The 20,677-nt window shown below is 39.0% G+C and overlaps 2 protein-coding genes across 8 annotated transcripts; one reads left to right on the top strand and one right to left on the bottom strand.

Annotated features, from left to right (window-relative positions):
* Positions 1–567: 567 nt before the first annotated feature.
* On the top strand, positions 568–15,215 carry LOC127804785 (thymidylate kinase). Of its 5 annotated transcripts, none has more exons than XM_052341799.1 (7): positions 568–729; positions 881–940; positions 2,727–3,070; positions 4,196–4,307; positions 4,394–4,453; positions 14,474–14,578; positions 14,863–15,215. In XM_052341799.1, exons 1-7 carry the CDS (start codon positions 685–687, stop codon positions 14,977–14,979), a joined length of 843 nt encoding a protein of 280 aa, XP_052197759.1. In that variant the 5' UTR covers positions 568–684; the 3' UTR covers positions 14,980–15,215. The 5 variants fall into 5 exon arrangements, with proteins under 5 accessions (XP_052197759.1, XP_052197762.1, XP_052197758.1 ...); XM_052341802.1 differs by having other exon boundaries at positions 581–729; positions 2,741–3,070; XM_052341798.1 differs by lacking the exon at positions 568–729 and adding an exon at positions 1,432–1,658 and having other exon boundaries at positions 739–940.
* Positions 15,216–19,619, bottom strand: LOC127804783 (uncharacterized). 3 transcript variants are annotated; one of them, XM_052341796.1, is made up of 2 exons: positions 18,601–19,619; positions 15,216–16,382 (listed from the first exon to the last, which is right to left on the bottom strand). In XM_052341796.1, the coding sequence occupies exon 1, from the start codon at positions 19,538–19,540 to the stop codon at positions 18,650–18,652; it is 891 nt and encodes a 296-aa protein (XP_052197756.1). In that variant the 5' UTR covers positions 19,541–19,619; the 3' UTR covers positions 15,216–16,382; positions 18,601–18,649. The 3 variants fall into 3 exon arrangements, with proteins under 3 accessions (XP_052197756.1, XP_052197755.1, XP_052197757.1); XM_052341795.1 differs by having other exon boundaries at positions 15,216–16,405; positions 18,601–19,618; XM_052341797.1 differs by having other exon boundaries at positions 15,216–16,205; positions 18,601–19,618.
* Positions 19,620–20,677: the final 1,058 nt, after the last annotated feature.

Here is a 20,677-nt window from a genome sequence, read left to right as displayed (position 1 = left end):
TAAATATGTAATATGGTTTTTTTCCATTGATTTTCCTTTTCAATGACATTTTCAAGATTATGTAATTTCAATAGTTTATAAGCACTTTGCAAATTTAATACATTATATACATACAATTGGATTATCAATTGTATTACACTTGAAAGCCTTTGAATCAAATTTATTAAATAAAATATTATATAATAAATTTTTTAAAATTTCAAAGTAAATGTGTTTTTTAATTTTATATTTTGAGAAATAATTTTTCAGAATAACAAAAAAAAATGTATTTTCAGTAATCTTAAAACAAATACTTAAAACACAAAACTAAAAATAAATTTAAAATTTAAAACTAAAATATGAAAAGAACACCACATAAATATTCCATATCTAATTAGGTTAAAGACAAGAAAATGTCTCTTTTTAATCTCTCTATGCATGGGAAAACATTTTTAAATAAAAAAAATTATCTGATATTTTTTTAATATTATAAAATAGTTTTAAAATATTTTAAAAATTATAAAAACGATCTGAAATTATTATTTTTGACATTTTTTAGCATTTTGAAAACAAAAACGTTTTGAAAGTGAGAGAGAGAGAGAGAGCAGTCAGTAAAGTGATTTGATGGAGTGCGCCCGGCAGGAGCGGCGTGGACGGCAGTGGGAAAAGGGCCCCACGTAAAATTGGAGGGAAATAAACAGAGACATGGCCTCCTCAAATCAATCACGCAAGGCGCGCAAAAATCTGCAGGTGAAACCCTAATCCATTTGTCGCTTTGAGCCGGAGGGCAATTCTTACATTCCTCGTGTTTTGCCTTCGTCGGTTTTGTAATTTGCTATCAGTGCGTTCGTCTCGATTGTAACTATGGCTATTGACGTTCTCCCTGATCCCTTGTTTTCAGTTCGAAGGTTTGCGAGTATGTGATGATAGATGCTTGTCAATTCACGTGTCAGAAAGCTCTGTAAGTATGATTTACGCCAGAATCAATCGAAAGCAATTTACTGGTTCAATTTATGCGAGTTACTTGATCGAAACAGAAGAATCACATAGGCGAAAAATAAGTTTGGTGCTACTCTACAAATCCGAATCTGGCTTTGTAAGATCAATTGGTAGAATCTCATCTATTCCTTTGGCAACGGCGCCAAGGCCACCAGCTAGGTTTTGACGCTCTTATATTATCGTTCCAGTCTCTATCTAAACCTTTGTTTCACTTGTTAATTGGCATTGTTGAACGATACTGTTTGATGACATTTAATTTGATAAACAAACACTGGAATTATCAAGTCCTCGGTTTAAATCCATTTGTGGCGGTTTTATCAATGTCTTCTCTGGTTCTACTTTGATTTGCAATTTGCTGGAAAGCTTTGGTTCAAACAAGGTCTGCCTTCATTTATAATCAGATTACTATTTTCGTGTTATGACTTATTTGTTTTTCTGCTGATTTTTTTTCAGCTTTGATTTGGTCACATCTTGCTGGACAGATTTGGTTCAAATAAGATGTGGCTTCATCTGCAGTCAGCAAAATATTATTTGTGTTTATGACTCATTTGTTTTTGGCTGAATATTGTCATGGGCTTGGACTTCTCCCAACGACGGTGTGGCACTTAGTCGCAATCTGTCACGACCAAGTCAGCCTATTCTCCAAACAACCTATAAAGATAGCTAAAGAACTTTTGAAGGTAAGGGGGAATGTGAAAACAAAGGAAGAACACTTTGAAAGGAAGCTTGGAAGGCAAAGAATTTCTATTGCTTTAAAGAAGGCTTTACAAGGCTTCTAATTTGGTTTCATCCTCACAAATGTATGCCTACTCCTATTTATAGCCTTCCACCTCCTCAATGGATGATGAAGATCAATTTGATCCTATGGTGGTTATAGTTCCTCCAGAAGCTTCTCCCACCTCTATCATATTCTAGAATATTCTACACAACTCTATAAGGTTCCATGGTGTTCTAGAACCTTTCAAACTACTCTAGACTAATCTAGACATTTCTAGGTTAGTCTACACATTTCTAGAGTTTTTTTGAACATTCTAGAACGTTCTAGGGTATTCCTCAACATTCTAGAACTTTCTAGAATCCTCTACGGCATTCTACACGATTTACATAATATACAATACCAAGAAGGGTTTTGCCTAATCCAAACCTCCATTGGGCAAAATTGGGGTGGAATGTGACAATATGCAATCGTATCTTGTTTCTCTTGTCTATTCCCTGTTTGATGAAAGGTTTCGCTGAGGATTATGTCATCCATTATTTTTTGTTTTCTGGAAGCTAGAATTCTACCAATTTGATGTACATGTTTAGGACTTTGGATGTGGTGAAGACAGTATTTCATTTCTGCATTAGTTTTATGTCATAGTAACTTGAAATATTTTTGGTTGGAAAACAATGTTTTTTATGTAAAATGATTTTTTGAAAATATTTGTAGTGAAATATTTTACTTCAGAACAAAAGGAGCGCTATTATTATTCTGTTTGGTTGCTTTTACGCCAGAGGGAGAGAACAGGGGGGGCAAAAGAAAAATAGAGGAACCATACGCAGTAAATGCTAGTACTGAATTAAGAGGCTAATTTGCCTTAACAGGTTCTGGCTTGTGAAAAAAATATATGCATTGACACAAATGAATGTAAAATAATTTCCAGTTTTCCCCACTTTTTATCAGGTTCCAAACAGTGTAAAACTTATCCTTTTTTATTTATTTATTTGAGTTGTCAGCTGATGTTAGTTGGATTCAATTTCTCTGACAGATCTTATTTTTCAGAAAATCTGGGGTACTTACAACTTGGTGGTCATTTAATTTGAGGTTGCCATTCAAGTGTGTCTCAAGGCAAATTCACATGGAGAATAATCACAAAAGTTTTTCGAGAGGCGCTTTAATTGTGTTAGAAGGGCTAGATCGAAGCGGGAAGACCTCACAATCTAGCCGGCTGCTTTCTTACTTGGAGGGGCTTGGTTATTCAGTTGAATCATGGCGTTTTCCAGATAGAAACACAGGTGTTGGCCAAATGTGTTCTTCTTATCTTGCTAATAAGTCACAGTTGGATGACCACACCATCCATTTACTCTTCAGTGCAAATCGTTGGGAGAAAAGGTTTGTCTCCTTATCTCATGCATAATGGGGTATTCTGCTTTATTTAAGGTCACTTGAGAACCCTAGTTAATCTCATCTTTGTTTCCACTTCAGTTCGGTTAGCAGCTTGGCATTAACAGGATATTAGTGAATTCTATGGTTACGTATGGTATTGGTAAAATATAGGAGTTTTTCCAAACATCTACAATTGGAAAATGAGGTGCTGATCCATTATGTGTGAGTTTAACCTACCACTTTGCACCATACATGTAACAAGTGATTGTACTAATGTGTTTGTTATTTGCAGTGGATAAAAGTAAGCAAAAGCAAAGTTAATCTGGATAGTTTGTTGGAAAAATCTATTGTTTCACATGAAGGGATGTCTCTTAAGAGTTAAAGGTCCTTCCAGTTTGAATTCTTAATTGCTATTTGGAATCTGAATGTCATTTGACTTGGTTGTTCCATTTTGTATTGTCATATACTAAGGTGATTGTTGTGTTGTCATGTTTGTAGGTAGTTGTCAATTCATCAAATATTTGCATTTTTCTGTATGAGTTCAACTTATTCTGTTCATTTTTCTCTGCGCTTAATTCAGAATTTACATTTTTATCTTTGCTTCAATACTTTACCTGGTTGAATTCTTAAAGTGGCTACAGTAGGGATTGGGCTTCATGAGGACAGATTCCTCGAGAAAATAGCCAAAAGAGTTATGACACAGAAATTTTCTGGATAGCATCTGTAAGACTGATGCTTGCAGTTTTCCAATGAGAAGCCAACTCTTCAAGTTCAAAATGCAGAACCTAAATATGAAAAAGAAAACGAAGATGAAAGGCTTACTAGCCTGCAGTCTAATATGACACGGAAACTTTCTTCATTTTTTGCAGGGAATCTGAATTTCTATACGCTTTTTACAGTTAAAAATAGTTTTGACTTTGAAAATCTTTAACCTTTTTGTTTTCCTCATAATTTCTGATTTTTTTTTATTAACAGATAGATGCATGCAGTATGAAAGTGGTTAAAATGTTGGGAGTCTTAGTCCCGAAATTTTCTTCAATGGAATTTGTTAGTTATTGATAATAAGTACTTGCACAAGAAAATGTTAGAAACCTGTAGGTTTGTACCTGATCATCTATAACGTATTTGCAGACCCTTAATGGAGACTAAGCTCAGAAGTGGAATCACCTTGATTGTGGACCGGTATTCATATTCTGGGGTGGCATTTTCATCTGCTAAGGGACTTGATATTGAATGGTGTAAGGTGAGGACATGCTAACTAATTAAATTGAAACTTTTTTCCCTTTCTTCCTTCTCTCATTTTTCTAATGAAAAAATGAGCCCTTGCAGGCTCCAGAGAAGGGATTGCTGGCACCAGATTTGGTATTATACCTTGACATACCACCAGAGGTAATTTGATTGATTAACTTGAGTACACAATGCAAATGTCTTTCGTTAGAGAGGAGATCGGGACCTGGTGGACTATATAAATAAACTTGGGCAAACTGTCTTTTATGGTACACCACAATGTCTTATGCTTCATGTAAGAAGCATGCATAGAAATGGACTTGCTAACATGCCAATTTTCAAAAAGAATAAGAGACAAATTGGCTAGCGCACATGAGAAAATGAATTATATTTTTTATTCATGTTCATGAAGATAAATCACATGCCCTCCTATTGCCTGCAAATGAAGAGAATAGGACAGCTAAAGCTAACAACCAATCTCCTTGATCTGCTAATGGTAAAGCCTCTATTCTGCAACCAAAAATCACTGCAAGCGAGTTTTGACTGATCTCCACATGGGAACTCTTTGATCTTAAGTCAGAATCCACCTGTAGTTGCTCTGTAAGTATGAGTTTGAATACTTTGATTGAAGGTTCTGCACTTACATTACTGTCCAGAATGCAGTCCCACCGAACTCTTAACTTTCCTCTAGGGGCAAATTATTTGGATTATTACCTAAACTTTGAACCATGCCTATGTAACCCAATAGCATGGCATCCGTTTCTATCTGTATTAAATATTGTGATGCGATTGCCTAAATTATAAATTAGGAGATCGAAAATGCTATTTATATATTTAATTATAATATTTATATATTACTGGTTAGTTGCTACTGTTTCCTTGAGAACGTGTCTCTCTGAGAAGAGTCAGAAAGCTTATGATCTTTTAAATCGTGCCTCCATTTTTTTTTTTTAATGAAATAAATTAAATTAATGTGATAGGCCACCGGTGTACTGGACCTACCGAAGACACCACAAACAACAACATGCATGTAGGTTAAAATAGGGAATTAGCACATGCAGGTTGTTACCCCCAACATGTGCACATGGGGGGTAGTTTTTTAAACAATATGCTGAGGGAATAATCTGCATGTGCAAGGGAATTCGGTTAGAGAGGGGCAGAGGAGAGGTATAAATAGCTGAGAAGAAGAGGGAGAGGGGAGCTGGTTTTTGATAGAAGAATTGGGAGTAAGGGCCTCTCGAATGCCCTGGATTGTTCTTGTTTTCTTGCTGAAAAGTATTGATAGCTAATGATATTGGAATATTGTTTGGATTTCTATCGGGGATCCTATCAATTTGGTATTAGAGCGTGATCCATGGGGGGATTTGTATCGGAGAGGGTGGGCGAGCTAGAGCTGAGGTTGGAAACTTACCAATAGCAAATAGAAGGGGGGATGGACGGTCTGCAAGCGGGAATGGACTCGCTAAAGAATGAGTTCCAAAGGATGAAAGAAATAGAGAAGAGTTTAGCAACGGTGTTGGAGCAATTTTACTTGCTGGCGGAGAAGTGGGGAGAGCAGGACAGGGGACGAAATGGGAAACAGTCTGGCGAGCACTTACCAATGGGGTCGTCCCTCACGGAGAAGGCCACGCCGGAGCTGGGAAATCGGCACAAGGAAGTTGGCGGTGAGTACGACGTCTATGGGAGGTCGGACGGAAGGGGCCGACTCTTGGAGATGTCGGTGATTGAAGAAGACGACTCGGATGGTTGGGTGTTTCGGGCCGAGTGATACTTCTCCCTGAATCAGTTGTCGGATGCTGAGAAGTTAGACTCCGTTGCTTTCGGCTTCGAAGGAGCTGCTATTGCTGGGTTCCAATGGCAGCAGCGAAGGCGACGGGTGAGGAGTTGGGAGTTGCGGTGAAAGGGCTGGCTGACGAGGAGAAGATGGACACAACAACACTTTGTTTGGAGGGTGCTGCACTTCCATGGGCCCATTGGGAGCGAAGGAGACGAAGAGAGATTCGTGTGGGTAAGAAAGCAAACCTGAAAGATGAAGCCATAGGGCGCCGCCATCGCATCTCTGCTCAAGCAATGGCGAAGAAGGGGAAGGCGAAGAAGAAAAAGACGGTGACTAGACAACCACAAGGTGACAGCAAGAGCGTCAAGAAGAAACGCAGGAAGAAGAAGAAGCTTCAGAAATACCAAGCTCCAGTCCCAACCAAAGACACTGCGATGCCAATTCAATCCGATTCGGATGCCGACGATGATTCCTCCTCCGGTGAGACCAAGCCCGAGAAGATCCAGAAACTTCTCGAGCCCTACACCAGGTACCAACGTATTAACTTCCTTGTCGGCGTCGCCGTGCTCGACGCTTTCCTCTTCACTCGCCTTCGCGATGTCGCGGATCATGACATATCTCGTCGCAAGCTCGTCATCTACGGCCTCGCGTGGGACACGACGCAAGAAACCTTAGTCTCTATCTTCGAGTCATATGACGAGATTGAGGACTGCAACGTTATCTTCGATCGGGTCATGGGCAAGACTAAGGGCTAAAGTTTCGTCCAGTTCAAGACGAGATTGGAAGCAGCCAAGGCATTGAAGCAGCCAAGGAAGAAGATCGGGAATCTGATGTCAAGGACAACATATCTGGTAACGTCCAAGGAGGGTATCGTACCGATGATTGGGGCGCCATCAAGGGTCCACCCATCTCCTACCACTTTTGATGAGGTGTTCCAGTGCATATTTGACTATATAGAACCTCAAGTTAAACCTGATTTTGTCGTCCCTGTTGCTCGGTATCATGGCTCTCGTCTTGTGTCAGGTCCTTCACCTTCAACATTTCAGACTGGACTACATAATGGTCTAAGAGCACAGAAAGTTGCACGCATGTCGTCTGGGTCCACTTTGGGTGCTGCTATTGTAGAAGCAGAGAATAATCTTGAAAGTGAGGCACATGAAAATAAGGAAGATTTGAAAACAAAATTGAAGGAGTTGCTTCAAGAGAGGTCTGGCGTTTTCAACTCTGAAAATTCCAAGGAAGACAAGGTCAAATTAGGGGAGCTAGGATGGAAAGAGAGATATTATGAAGAAAAGTTTTGGGCCAAAACTTGATGTAGAACAGTGTCGGAAACAGTAGCGATAAACAATACGGTGAACAGCAGCGATGATCAGTGCATTAGTGAACAATAACGATGAATGGTGCACATGGACGGAACAGTAATTACAGCATAATTCTATTTTAGATTATGTCTACTTTAGTCTTTTTTCATGTTAGGGTTTGCTATTAAAATCTTTTTCTTTTCTTTTAGTGGCAGTTTTTTTAATAGAATTTTGGAAATTTCTTTAAACTTTCCGGTGGAATCCAATTCCTTTTGATTTCTTAGAGATTTCGTTGGAAATCTTTTTTTCTTGCTTCGTCAAGTGGTATCAGAGCACGATTTCTCCGTCTCCATATCGTTGACTACTATCTTTCTCCATCAAATCGACCATGGGTGATGAGATTGCTGCCATGAAGGCCGAAATTAATGCCCAAAACCAACAGATTGACAATCTGTCCACACAACTTGGAGAGATTCGCCAATTGCTATTGCAGGTTGTTGGAAATAGCGGAGAAAACGACGTTGGAAACCCTCCACCAGCCAACATTGGCAATCCGCAGCGTCCTAACAAAAGGAATCACCGTGATATAAATGCCCATGGTGAGAGACAATGAGGAAACAATAGGCGGCCTGCAATTGAACACAATGAATCAGATTTCGGAGAGGATTTTGAGGATCCACCTCAATACCACAATCGTCAACACTGAGGCACCTGTGAGGACTATAGGATTAAGTTGGATATCCCTCATTTCTTGGGAAACTTGAGGATTGAAGAGTTCTTTGACTGGATGGTGGAAGTTGAGCGATTTGTGGAGATTATGGAGGTCTATGAGGAGAAAATTGTTAAGATGGTAGCTTTTCATTTGAAATCTGCAGTTGCTGTTTGGTGGGATCAGTTGCAAAAAACTCGCTAGAGACAGGGAGGGAAAGAATAGGGTTAGAACCTAGAGGAAGATGAAACAGCTTATGATGGATCGATTTTTACCTGCTGACTATGAGCAGATTTTATATCACATGTATTTGGGATGCACACAGGGCAACCAATCAGTGTCGGACTACACCCATGAGTTCATGAAACTAGCCGAGCACAACAATTTGACCAAATTTGAAAATTAGAAAGTAGCCAGGTATATTAATGGATTGAAAATTGCTTTACAAGATAAAATTGGGTTGCATAATCTTTGGACTTTACAAGAAGCTATTAACATGGCATTAAAGGCTGAGATGATTGGAGTTGAGAGAGCGGCGACCAACTATTGTAGGGCTGCCACACCTATTGAACAACCACTAAACAGTGCTATTGATAATGGAAAAGCGACTGTTAGCTCATCTAGTTCCCAGAACAAGGCTAATATAAAAGGAGGCAGCACCAAATTGCTAATAGAGGAGCAGGGCGAGTTCCACCTCAAAGGGAGAATCCATATGCCAGGCCTTCAATTGATATTTGCTACAGGTGTCAAAAATCTGGACATCGCTCCAATAACTGTCTAGAACAAAGACAAGCTAACTTGGTGGAGCGTGAGGCGTTTTCAATGGTAGAAGAAGAGGTGGCGAATGAAGGTGATTATGATGGAGTAGAGTTTGCTGTTGAGGAAGGATTGGAGAGACTAAACTTGGTGCTTCAGTGAGTCCTCTTGTCACCAAAAGAAGAGGGACAGAGACATAACATATTCCGTTCGCTTTGTTCCATTAAGAATAAAGTGTGTGAAGTGATTGTGGATAATGGAAGCTGTGAGAACTTTATATCAAAGAAATTAGTAAGTATGTTACAGCTACCAACTGAGAGCCATCCCAATCCATATTCCCTTGGTTGGGTGAAGAGGGGACCTTTTGTTCAGGTTACTGAGACGTGTAAAGTATCGCTCTCCATTGGAAAACGTTATAAGGATGAGGTGATATGTGATGTCATTGACATGGATGCATGCCATATTCTTTTGGGTCGCCCTTGGCAGTTTGATGTTGACTCTACTTTCCGGGGACGTGACAATGTGGTGTTATTTATGTGGGATAGCTATAAGATCGCTATGACTCATCTCAAATAGACAGGAAGTGCGGACAAACAAATGTCAGAAAGTTTTCTTACTCTCACAAGCGAGCAAGAAATTGTGAATTTTGTAAGGCACTCTGACTGCATCTGCCCAGTAGTGGTAAAAGGGCTTATGGTGGTTGGGAAGGAAGGAGACATGATTCCAGTTGAAGTATAGCAAATATTAAATGATTTTCGGGTTTTGATTTCAGATGAACTCCCAAATGAATTGCCTCCTATGCGAGATATCGAGCACTAGATTGACCTCATGCTCTTGCAAGCCTTCCAAATTTGCCGCACTACAGAATGGGTCCAAAAGAGAATGAAATTTTGAGAGAGCAGATTGAAGACTTATTGAAGAAGGGGTTTATTAGAGAGAGCATGAGTCCGTGTGCAGTCCCCGTTTTGTTGGTGCCTAAGAAAGGAGGGACTTGGCGCATGTGTGTTGATAGCTGCACTATCAATAAAATAACTGTGAAGTACAAGTTTCCTATTCCACAACTTGAAGACATGCTGGATGTACTTTCGGGGTCTAGTATGTTTACAAAGATAGACCTTCATAACGGCTACCATCAAATTCGAATCAAGACTGGAGACGAGTGGAAGACTGCATTCAAAAGTAAGAGGGGCTCTACGAATGGTTGGTAATGCCTTTTGGGTTGACCAACGCTCCTAGCACCTTCATGAGATTAATGAACCAGGTACTTTGACCTTTCATTGGCTCTTTTGTTGTTGTGTATTTTAACGATATGCTCATTTACAACAAGAACAAAGGAGAGCATCTCACCCATTTGAGACAAGTCTTGGATGTGTTGAAAGAAAATTAGCTTTACATCAACCTGAAGAAGTGCACGTTTTACACCATTAAACTCCTATTATTGAGATATGTGGTTGGTGAGGATGGTATACACGTGGATGAGGAGAAGACAAAAGCAATTTGCGATTGGCCGACTCCAAAATCAGTGTTCGATATGAGAAGCTTCCATGGCTTAGCCACTTTCTATAGGCGATTTGTACGACATTTCAGCACCATAATGGCACCACTCGCTGAATATCTGAAGAAAGGAAGATTCAGTTGGGAGAGGACCAAGATAAGAGCTTCGCCCTCATCAAGGAAAAGTTGTGCATTGCCCCAGTACTAGCCTTGCCAAGTTTTGACAAGGTATTCGAGGTTGAATGTGATGCCAGTGGCGTAGGTGTTGGAGCAATACTCTCTCAAGAAAAGAGACCTGTGGCTTTCTTTTCTAAAAAATTGAGTGAGGCCACACAGAAATGGAGCACTTATGATCAAGAATTCTATGCAGTTGTGAGAGCCTTGAAGCAATGGGAACACTACCTTGTGCAGAAGGAATTTGTGTTGTTCACTGATCACCAAGCCTTAAAGTTTATTAACAGCCAAAAGCATGTCAATAAGATGCATGCTAGGTGGGTAGCTTTTCTACAGAAATTTCCTTTTATGCTCAAACACAAATCTGGGAGTTCGAATCAAGTTGCCGATGCCCTCAGCCGAAGAGCCTCCCTATTAATCACACTTTCCCAGGAAATTGTGGGATTTGAATGCTTGAAGGAGTTGTATAGAGGTGATGATGATTTTGGGCAGATTTGGAGCAAGTGTGTGAATCACGAGCCTATGGCAGATTTTCATATCAACGATGGGTATTTGTTTAAGGGCAATTAGCTTTGTATTCCTACCTCTTCCTTACGTGAGAAATTGATTTAGGACCTACATGATGGAGATTTGAGCGGACATTTGGGGTGTGACAAAACCATAGCTACTTTGGAGGAACGATATTACTGGCCTCAGTTGAAGAGGGATGTTGGCAACATAGTTCGAAAATGTTATACGTGCCAAACGACGAAGGGTCAGGTCCAAAATACAGGATTGTACATGCCACTTCCCGTTCCCGAAGGCATATGGCAAGATCTCGCAATGGGTTTCGTGTTGGGATTACCACACACTCAAAGAGGAGTTGACTCAGTATATTTGGCAGTCAATAGATTTTCCAAGATAGCTCACTTCATCACTTGTCGGAAAACTTTTGATGCCTCAAATGTAGCCAAACTGTTTTTCAGGGAGGTTGTTCGCTTGCATGGGGTTCCCAAATCCATTACTTCTGACAGAGATACGGAATTTTTGGGGCACTTTTGGATTACATTATGGAAATTGTTTGGGACGAAATTGAATAGAAGCAGCACTGCCCATCCTCAAACAAATGGACAGACAGAGGTCACAAATCGTACACTTGGGAATATGATTCGAAGTATGTGTGGAGACAAACCAAAACAGTGGGATTATGCATTAGCTTAAATTGAGTTCGCGTATAACAGTGCAATTCACACAGCTATAGATAAATCTCCATTGGCTATCGTGTATACCAAAGTTCCCCATCATATTGTTGATTTGGCAAAGCTACCTAAGGATAAGAGTAAGAATAAAGCTGTTGAACAGTTGGCTGAAGAAGTGATTGCTATTCATGATGAGGTAAGGCAAAAGCTAGAAAAGACTAATGCAAAGTATAAGACATCGGTCGATTCTCACCATCGAAATAAGCAGTTTCATGAGGGCGATTCAGTGATAGTGTTCTTGAGGAAAGAGAGGTTTCTCGTTGGTACCTACAATAAGCTGAAGCCTCGAAAATATGGTCCTTTTAAGGTGCTTAAGCGGATTAACGACAATGCCTATATCCTTGATTTGCCAGCCTCCATGGGAATTTCTAGTACCTTTAATGTGGCAGACTTGTATAAGTACCATGAAGATTCTGAATCCCTCTATCCAGAATATAACTCAGGGTCGAGTTCCTCGGAGGTGGAAGGAACTGATGTAGAATAGTGTCGGGAACAATAGTGATGATCAGTGCGTCAGTGAACAGTAACGATGAACAGTGCACATGGACGGAATAGTAATTACAACATAATTCTATTTTAGATTATGTCTATTTTAGTCTTTTTTTCATGTTAGGGTTTGCTATTATGATTGCTTGTTGCTATTGTAGTATTTAAAGTCTTTTTCTTTTTTTTTAGTGGCAATTGTTTTAATAGAATTCTGAAAATTTCTTTAAACTTTCTGGTGGAATCCAGTTCCTTTTGATTTCTTAGAGATTTCGCTTGAAATCTTTTTTTCTTGCTGCGTCAAAACTCTTGAGGAGCTTGAGTTGATACAGAAAGGTGTTGTTTTGAGGTACACACAAGGCCTATGTTGGGTTATGCACTACTATTATGAAGGGGTTTGTTCTTGGCAATGGTTTTATCCTTATCACTATGCACCGTTTACTTCTATTCTTAAAAATCTGGGCCAGCAAAAATATGGAAACCTGGTAATTTGGTGGAGTCTCACCTTGAGGACAAGGTGAAAGTGCGGGAGGGGAGTAATGATAGGTCACCGGTGTATTGGACCTACCAAAGACACCACAAACAGCAACATGCATGAAGGTTAGAATAGGGAATTAGCACATGCAGGTTGTTACAACCAACATGTGTGCATGGGGGTAGTTTTGTAATCCATATGCTGAGGGAATAATTTGCATGTGCAAGGGAATTTGGTTAGAGAGGGGCAGAGGAGAGGTATAAATAGTTGAGAAGAAGAGGGAGAGGGGACCTGGTTTTTGATAGAAGAATTGGGAGAGTAAGGGAGAATTGGGAGAGTAAGGGCCTCTCGAATGCCCTGGATTGTTGTTTTCTTGCTGAAAAGTATTGATAGCTATCGATATTGGATTATTGTTTGGATTTCTATCGGGGATCCTATCAGCCTTGTCCTATCTTGAGGACTTATTCATGCTTATCTTTTAATTTTGTACCTGAGCAATTCTTTGAATAGAGGGAATACTCTGTTTGGGCGTCGATCTGAACAACTCTTCTGGTTGGGATTAGTTTGCTTAAGAATCCGCTCCCTAAAGAACGGAATTGAAGCAGCCTCTTTCTTTATCCCCTCAATGTCTATGTTAGAAAACTCTACATACAAGCAAGTTTAGAGGTTTGAGTTTCAAAACAACATATTAAACTTTTTCCCCACTACGTGGGGTCACTTTCATAAATTCTACCTCATCAGTCTTTGTTATCTATGGTCTCATCTTCTGAGGCATTTATAACTCATACCATACCTAAGTGCATACCACTAAATTTACCTCTTGCTAGATCCTCATTTCATTCCATCCATTCTTTTTACAACACTCTGACCTTTGAGTTTCAAATTTTGAAATCAATTTTTTTAATGAGGTGACTAATAAATACAAATTCCCCCTTTTTTTTTTTTTATCTTATTTGATTTTTAACTAATTTATTTAAACTTATAATGTGTGATTCTAAATTTTTAAATTGACGGTCAAGCAGGATTCTGCTTTGCACATAATGTTCCCCTCGTATAGGAAAGTATTTGGTTTCAAAAACTAAATAATGATGGGAGGCATTTGGTTAAAATATCTCAATCACATCCTAAAGTGTCAAAAAATGTTGGTGCCTAACATGGAGTCTAACATGATAGAACATAGTTTAGAAGTGTTTGTTCTTCTTAGGATTGGATTGCTGACAGTTAGGGTTGGGTCTAGTCTCATTAAATTATATACAACATATCAAGGCGATATCTTACTATGTGAGATTTATTATATAAATTCTAGCTTGTTAGTCATGTTTATTTTTGACCTTATATTTTGTAAGAGTTTTATCTTTTGTAATATGATTATAATTTATATCATATCCAATTAAGTCTCATTAAATTACATATATATATATATAGAGAGAGAGAGAGAGTTAAAAAGTAAAATGTGAAAAAGCCATTCGGCTTCATATACTTGGGACTCCTGAAAAAAAAAATGCAAGTAATGCTCCTTTTTTTTATTAGTCAATCTCATTTAATTTAGTAAAATAATGGATGATTGTTGATTGAGCTGTTGAGTTCACCTGTTTAAAAAACTTGTTGATGCAAATTACATGTGAATAAATGCTTAATTTCCCTATGGATCGCCGAAATTTGTGGCATGACATGATATAACTGAAAAGAAAATTAGTATATCACCCTTGCCGTGGAGTACATATGTGTTTCAACAGTTGTCAGGCTTAACTAACATTCAGTTCTGAAATTGCCAGAAAGCTGCTGAAAGAGGAGGCTATGGAGGTGAGAGGTACGAGCAGCTTGATTTTCAAAAAAAAGTATCCCATTACTATCAGATGCTCCATGATGCCTCTTGGAAGGTAATATTTGCCTCTTGGTTTTCATATGGAATGATAGTTTGATAGAAGAGTGGAAAATTTAAGGCTTTAAATGATGTTAATATATGTATTTTCTTAGCCAAAAAAAATGTTAATATAGATGCAACTTGAATTTTTTTTTTTCTTAAAACGGTTTTCATTTGCTATTTCTTTTGAATAGTTTAACATGGCACAAATGTAAGATGCAAAATTTCGAGTTTCAACATTCAAGTCCAGAGCGGCAATTTCATACCAAGGATTGGCCTTTGTTCATGGTTGGCTTGCAGATTATAGATGCCAGTCCGCCCGTTGAAGAAGTTGAGAAACAGCTGAGGGAGATGGTACTGGATTGTGTGACAACATGCCAAAAGGGTAAAGCCCTCTCAAAGCTCTGGTTGAGTTGAACACTTGTTTTCTGAGAAGGGGAAAGCCATACTGCATGCTTATGGACAATGCGAACATCAGTTTCAGTTTGCACTGGTTTTCTACAAGTCCATGTACTCGACGAGTTGGGAATCTACATTCAGACTTTTGATGATATAATTTTAGTAAGTTGCTACAAGTGTGAGGTGGGTTTGCCATTTGCTTCTATTTTCCACTTTGGTTATGTTTTTTTTTTGGGGGGGGGGGGGGGGGGGGGGGGGGGGGTGGTGGGGGGAAGGTGTGGGGTTCAAGTGAACCTATTCTGCTGTACGACATTTGTGTTTCCTGGATTTTAAAGGCTTAGTCATGGTGCATTGTTATGCAGTACTGCACTTGGTGGTTTTCCCACATTTTAAGAGGCTTAAAAGTCATGGTTCATCTTTGGACTGGAGATTTTTATTTTTTTATCCTATAATTCGTAGGCGATTCCTTTACAATTTATGGCGGGTTGTATGCTAGAGCCACTGAATGCTCGAGGCCCCATGCGCACAATAAACTGGATGGTTGGTTACTTTTATCTACAAAGCATACTTCCACTTCACACAATGTAGAGGTTGGGGATGTAACAATTGTATTTTGTCCTCCGTTTTTTGGCAACAAATGTACATGTGCACCACTATTTATGGGCCTGCCTTGGATGGTTCGTACTTCGTAGTATACACATATTGCAACTTCGCAAGGAAAATAAGCCAAACTTAACCGGGGGATGATGCAATAGCCCGATTTTGGACCCATCTGCTGGAGTGGGTAGTGCCTTTGAAGTGTAGCTGGAAAACGCTGCTAGATATAGCCTGACTAGTGAAAATAATTCCACAGAAGTGGAACCATTCGAATCCTAAGAAGCCATGACCAGATGGCCTTCATTAAATTCACCAAACAAATTGGTGCCGGCGGGGGGTGGGATGAAGGATCAAAGATGAGATTAATCATCATCAGCAATTGCACTCGCTCTCCCTGTGCATGGTTAGGCTAGTCCTTGTCTGTGTTGTAAATCGAGCAAGGCGCGTTTGTGCAGCTCAAACAACAAACCGGAAATACTTTGCTTTTACATGTATTACATACACCGCAAAGAAACTTCATATACATACTCGCGCTTTTATAAACACACCGAATTCCACAACTTTTGGCTAACACTTAAAAAGGAAAAATCCATCTCCTTGATGCCCCGCAACATAATCCTTATTCAATGAGCTAGTCCTTTAATAACCTGAAACAAGCTCTCGCATAAGGATAGAAGCAAAGCCGGGACGAATTAGAGATGTAGAAGAATGACCGGCATCGTCCATGTATCTGGCAACGAGTCTCAAAGCCTTGAGAACACAATTTACATTTTGTATACCGACCACAAACTGATAAAGTTGCTGAAGTAGCTTTCACGTAGCATCTGTAGGAAGCCAACAATATTTGCTGCAGGCATGCACATTAAAGAAGCAATATTTTTATTGAAGCCACTCTTTCTGTGTGTATTTCGTCTTATATATTCCAAAATTTAAGGATGGATAGTTATCTAAATCCAAAATAAAATTAAAGCCGCTCTCACTCAGTATCTTAAGAAGCCACTTTAGAACTGTTCAATAAGATTAGAACTCTCTCCATACATCTCTCTCATCTATGCATGCCGTCATGTTTGGAAGCTTTGTTTTGACAAAATATATATTCCAATTGATCGCTCTCAACAAACGAGTATTGACAAAATTAAACACTCTCCCTGCAGTGGAAAAGGTAAATTCCAAAGAAATTCTATGACCTACACCTGTTAAAACAAAGTACATAATACAAACAATTACAATTTTTATATGCTTAATTTTTAAAATTTGTTGGGTGACGTTAGTTTTAATTGTCAATATGGAGAGCATAAAATATGGTAAGCCAAGCCTTCTAATTAGTAAGACTTTTCCCCGCTACAAAATGATGGTCATCTCAACACTAAATATGCCGAGACTAAGAAGACATCTAGAATATAACTGAGAGAAAAGCCTGCAGTTTAAGCAAGTAGTGCAAGTATTCGCAGTATACATTTATATTATGTTCAAACGTATAATAATTAATTCCTATACTATGCAATACAATTGTCTTCCTTCAATCTCAAACTTGTCCAGAATCCTAATCAGATCTTGAACCCTTAGGTTAACTTCGGGTTGGGTTTAAGTCATATGTTAATTGTTTCCTAATACTAATCAAACCTTGAAATATTAGGTTATCTACCGCTAATAGGCTTCTTTTTTGTTCATGGCTCATAATTTGTAGGTTGAATCATATTATAACTAGAAGGTCTAAAATTAGACCTCTAGTTATATATTTATCATATGCCATATTTAAAGGTTTCACCTAAATTTCTTTGATGTTCTTCTCATTTTTATATTTTGATACAAACAACTTTCTCCATTTTATCTATTCACCTTATAGGTGTGTATTGGTTTTCTCCTTGCATGTTCAAACTATCTTACCAGTACAACATTTTGTCTTCAAAAGGCACCACTCCAAATTACCTATAATATTTAATAAATATATATTAAATAAGTAGAAGGTCAAATTCAGGTTGGATTATTATAAGATCAACATTTATATTCCTTCAATTCTTTCTTCTTTTTTCTCTTAATTATTACAAAAAAGAAATGGTTGAAAAAGGCAACTGTGAATGCCTAAATTTAGAGATTATGATATTTTTTGTTCCTCTAGTTTTGAACTTATTTTCTATAATTTAAAGATTTTCTATGTTTTTAGTAATTAATTGAAATAGAGCTAAATGAGAATAGTAGTAAATTAGAGAAAATAATTTCCACATAATTTTATCATCATATAAAGTTTTACTTGCCTTGTTTGGGATTTGAGTGAGGTGGTTTGGTAAATTGGTAAAATTGAGTCGAGTTTCAATTATATTTCTTCAATAATTGAGTTTTAATTACAATTATTTAGCAAACCACTTGGACTCACCAAATGCACCAAAATACTCAAGTTGAATCTTGACTTTTAAGTGTAGACTGATTATCACAAACGGGGCCTTAAGAGGTGGGAAATAGGTTGCACAACCAGGGTCCAGCCCATTTTGACCTACTCTTACTAAATCTTTTAATAAGTCCGATAAAAATATTGTATTGAATAATATTTTCATCATTTTATTGGAAAATCATATACAACATTACATGATACATTTTCAAAGTATTAAATAATACCTCAAAGTACTGACTAATGAAACCTTAAAAAGTACACACAAACTTATACTTTACAATATACAGTGTATACAAATTACACATAATATACTAAAAATATAAAAGTTAAATTATATCTTCAATATATTCATTTATAATTGGATTTTCGGGACATGCCTACTGGACTTATGGGTCATGTTAGGCAAAGCTGGCGAGTCCTAGAGCTCTTAGTCTAGCAGAGCTCGTGGGGTCAAATCGGGCCAATGTTGGTCGTGCCAATGTTGAAACATTTTTCAATGTCATTGATTTAATTTGATTAATTGCATATACTTTTAAAAATTATAAGAAAAGTATATAGTAAAATAAGAACTATAAAGATATAAAATAAAATAAAAACTAAGTGCGTAGTATTATAAACCAAAGATTGTAATGTGATCTATGGATTATTAATACCTCAGTATATAGGTGGAGTGGCTTTCGTTCGTCTCTGCTTTTGCATGCTTCAAATTCCCAAACTCAGAGCGGCCCTAACGTCGAGGCGCCATGCAAACCCTCCACTGTCCATCCTCCAGACATCACACGGCACAGTCATCGAGTACTTCCTCTGCTCAACTCGACTATTGTATTGCAGCCTCACCATGCACCCGAATCCAGGTAATAATACGGGAATCCTCTCCTTTATCACTAACCAAACCCTATACTCCGTCGCAGAGCGTCTTTCATGATCCCCTTGCCACATCATCTTCTTGAAGGCTCCATTCACCCACCGCACCAAATTAACGCTGTCCGATACGAATCCTGGACAAGTATCTTCCTCCAGGTTCTTCAGTATATCGAAATCGGTCAAGCCTAACCGTTCCCCTCCTCCTGCCTCCGTGTCCATGCATATCACCGTCAAGCACGCCATAGTCACCCAGGACTCAATCACCACTCTGTCCGGCGTCGGAAGCGCCTTAACCACAGCCGATTCCGACTCTCCGGAAGCCGCTAAATCAGTACTCCGATAGTCCTCAAAGCTCAACCAGAAGAATGAGTGCTCAATACCTCCTCCACCTGATGTGCGGTCAAGACCACGGCAAGATCCTCCGGCCGACAAATCCTCGCCGCCTGGTCTCTCCGGCAGCAGCCGCTGCGTCACGACTCTTTTCTTTTGCCTCTTCTTAGGCTCTCCTCTAGTAAGTTGCGTGTTATTCGTCTTACACTGCTTGTTCTTCGTAACCCTAACGTACTTCCTCTTCGTTCTTCCATTTACACTCGGTCTTTTCCCGATCTCCGTCGTTAAATGGCCTGGTTTAGAGCCGTCAGGGGCCGGCTTCGGCGCAATCGGCCGGAATCTAAGCATAATCCGGTCGATCGCCGTCTCCTCAGTGCTGCCGTAAACAAATCTCGCCATTGCCACTCTAAAACTCCCTCTGATCTAACTCTCTCTCTCTCTCTCTCTCTCTCTCTACAAAGGCTGCCAAATCTGCATTTTATAGGGCATTGAAATGAAATGAAATTGGGGGCTGGGGCAGAAGCGTGGTGCATGGTTGGTCTATGGAAATGGCACGTGTTGGGGCACTGCTCAAGAAGTATGGGGTGTGATTGGCTTCTGGTTTATGCTGGGCCCACTTAAGAGAGTCGTGCTTCGCGTCCAATCAGGAACCGCATTGTGTCCTGCACTGCATTAAAGAAGTGGACACGTCGGCCTTCCTTGGGGGCAAAAGCGTCATTGTCTATGAATTGATGGGTTCCAAGAGAGAGACGCGTGGGCCGAAATCTATGACATGAATCGAGATGGAACGTTTCAGATCGATGGCTGTTTCTTGCACTCGCCCAAAAAGCTTATCTACAGTTTATGCTCACTCACGCGCTAACGTAACGCTTTCCATTTTAGACCAAATTCATATAAATATTATATTATCTCTATATTTATATGTATTTTTAATATAAATATTATCTAAAATATTTAATTTATAATTCCAAGGTGTAAAGAAGACATTTTCAGGGAGTGTGGGCCACGCACAGAGCCTGAGCGTGGCAATTGTTTGGTTTAGCTTTTGGAGGCAGCTTAACAGCGTGATGCGGACACGTGGTTGGTGATGCGTGGATGAGAACATGGTAGATTGCCAAGAAAGAAAAGATGGAGTGCGATTTTGTTCCAGAGGGGGTCAACATGACACCGGTTAGTGTTGTGGGCCCCATCAATTTTAAATTACTTTTTTATATTTTTTTTCTTTTTTTTTTTACAAGCTTCCCTTGCCATTGTAGCCAATTGTTTCACCTCGTCTTGTCTCGACTCGTCACCCCACTTTATCTCGTCGTTCACATGTGGATCGTTATTGCATTTTCTTTCGATGCGAAGAGAATCTAGGCAACAAGGCACTAAGTGACAAGATAAGACGATGGCGAGTGACGATCAGTAAAAAAGAGAGAAAAGAAAAGATGAGAGAGAAATAAGATAGATTTAAGAAAGATCCATTTCCAAAATAACATTTTATCTCTATACTAATGAGAAATCACATTCACTCCAATTAAAGAGAGAGAGAGA

The sequence above is a fragment of the Diospyros lotus genome, chromosome 6 (assembly GCF_014633365.1).
Source record: "Diospyros lotus cultivar Yz01 chromosome 6, ASM1463336v1, whole genome shotgun sequence".
Taxonomy (NCBI): domain Eukaryota; kingdom Viridiplantae; phylum Streptophyta; class Magnoliopsida; order Ericales; family Ebenaceae; genus Diospyros; species Diospyros lotus.
This window is presented reverse-complemented; position numbering and strand designations above follow the sequence as displayed.

Excerpts from the sequence above, each read along its gene's own strand:
- LOC127804785 (XM_052341798.1), top strand. The coding sequence starts at position 1,518 with ATGACTCATTTGTTTTTGGCTGAATATTGTCATGGGCTTGGACTTCTC. Across the intron at positions 1,659-2,726 it reads TAGCTAAAGAACTTTTGAAG|ATCTTATTTTTCAGAAAATC; the intron begins GTAAGGGGGAAT and ends TTTCTCTGACAG. Across the intron at positions 3,071-4,195 it reads GCAAATCGTTGGGAGAAAAG|ACCCTTAATGGAGACTAAGC; the intron begins GTTTGTCTCCTT and ends ACGTATTTGCAG.
- LOC127804783 (XM_052341796.1), bottom strand. The coding sequence starts at position 19,540 with ATGGCGAGATTTGTTTACGGCAGCACTGAGGAGACGGCGATCGACCGG.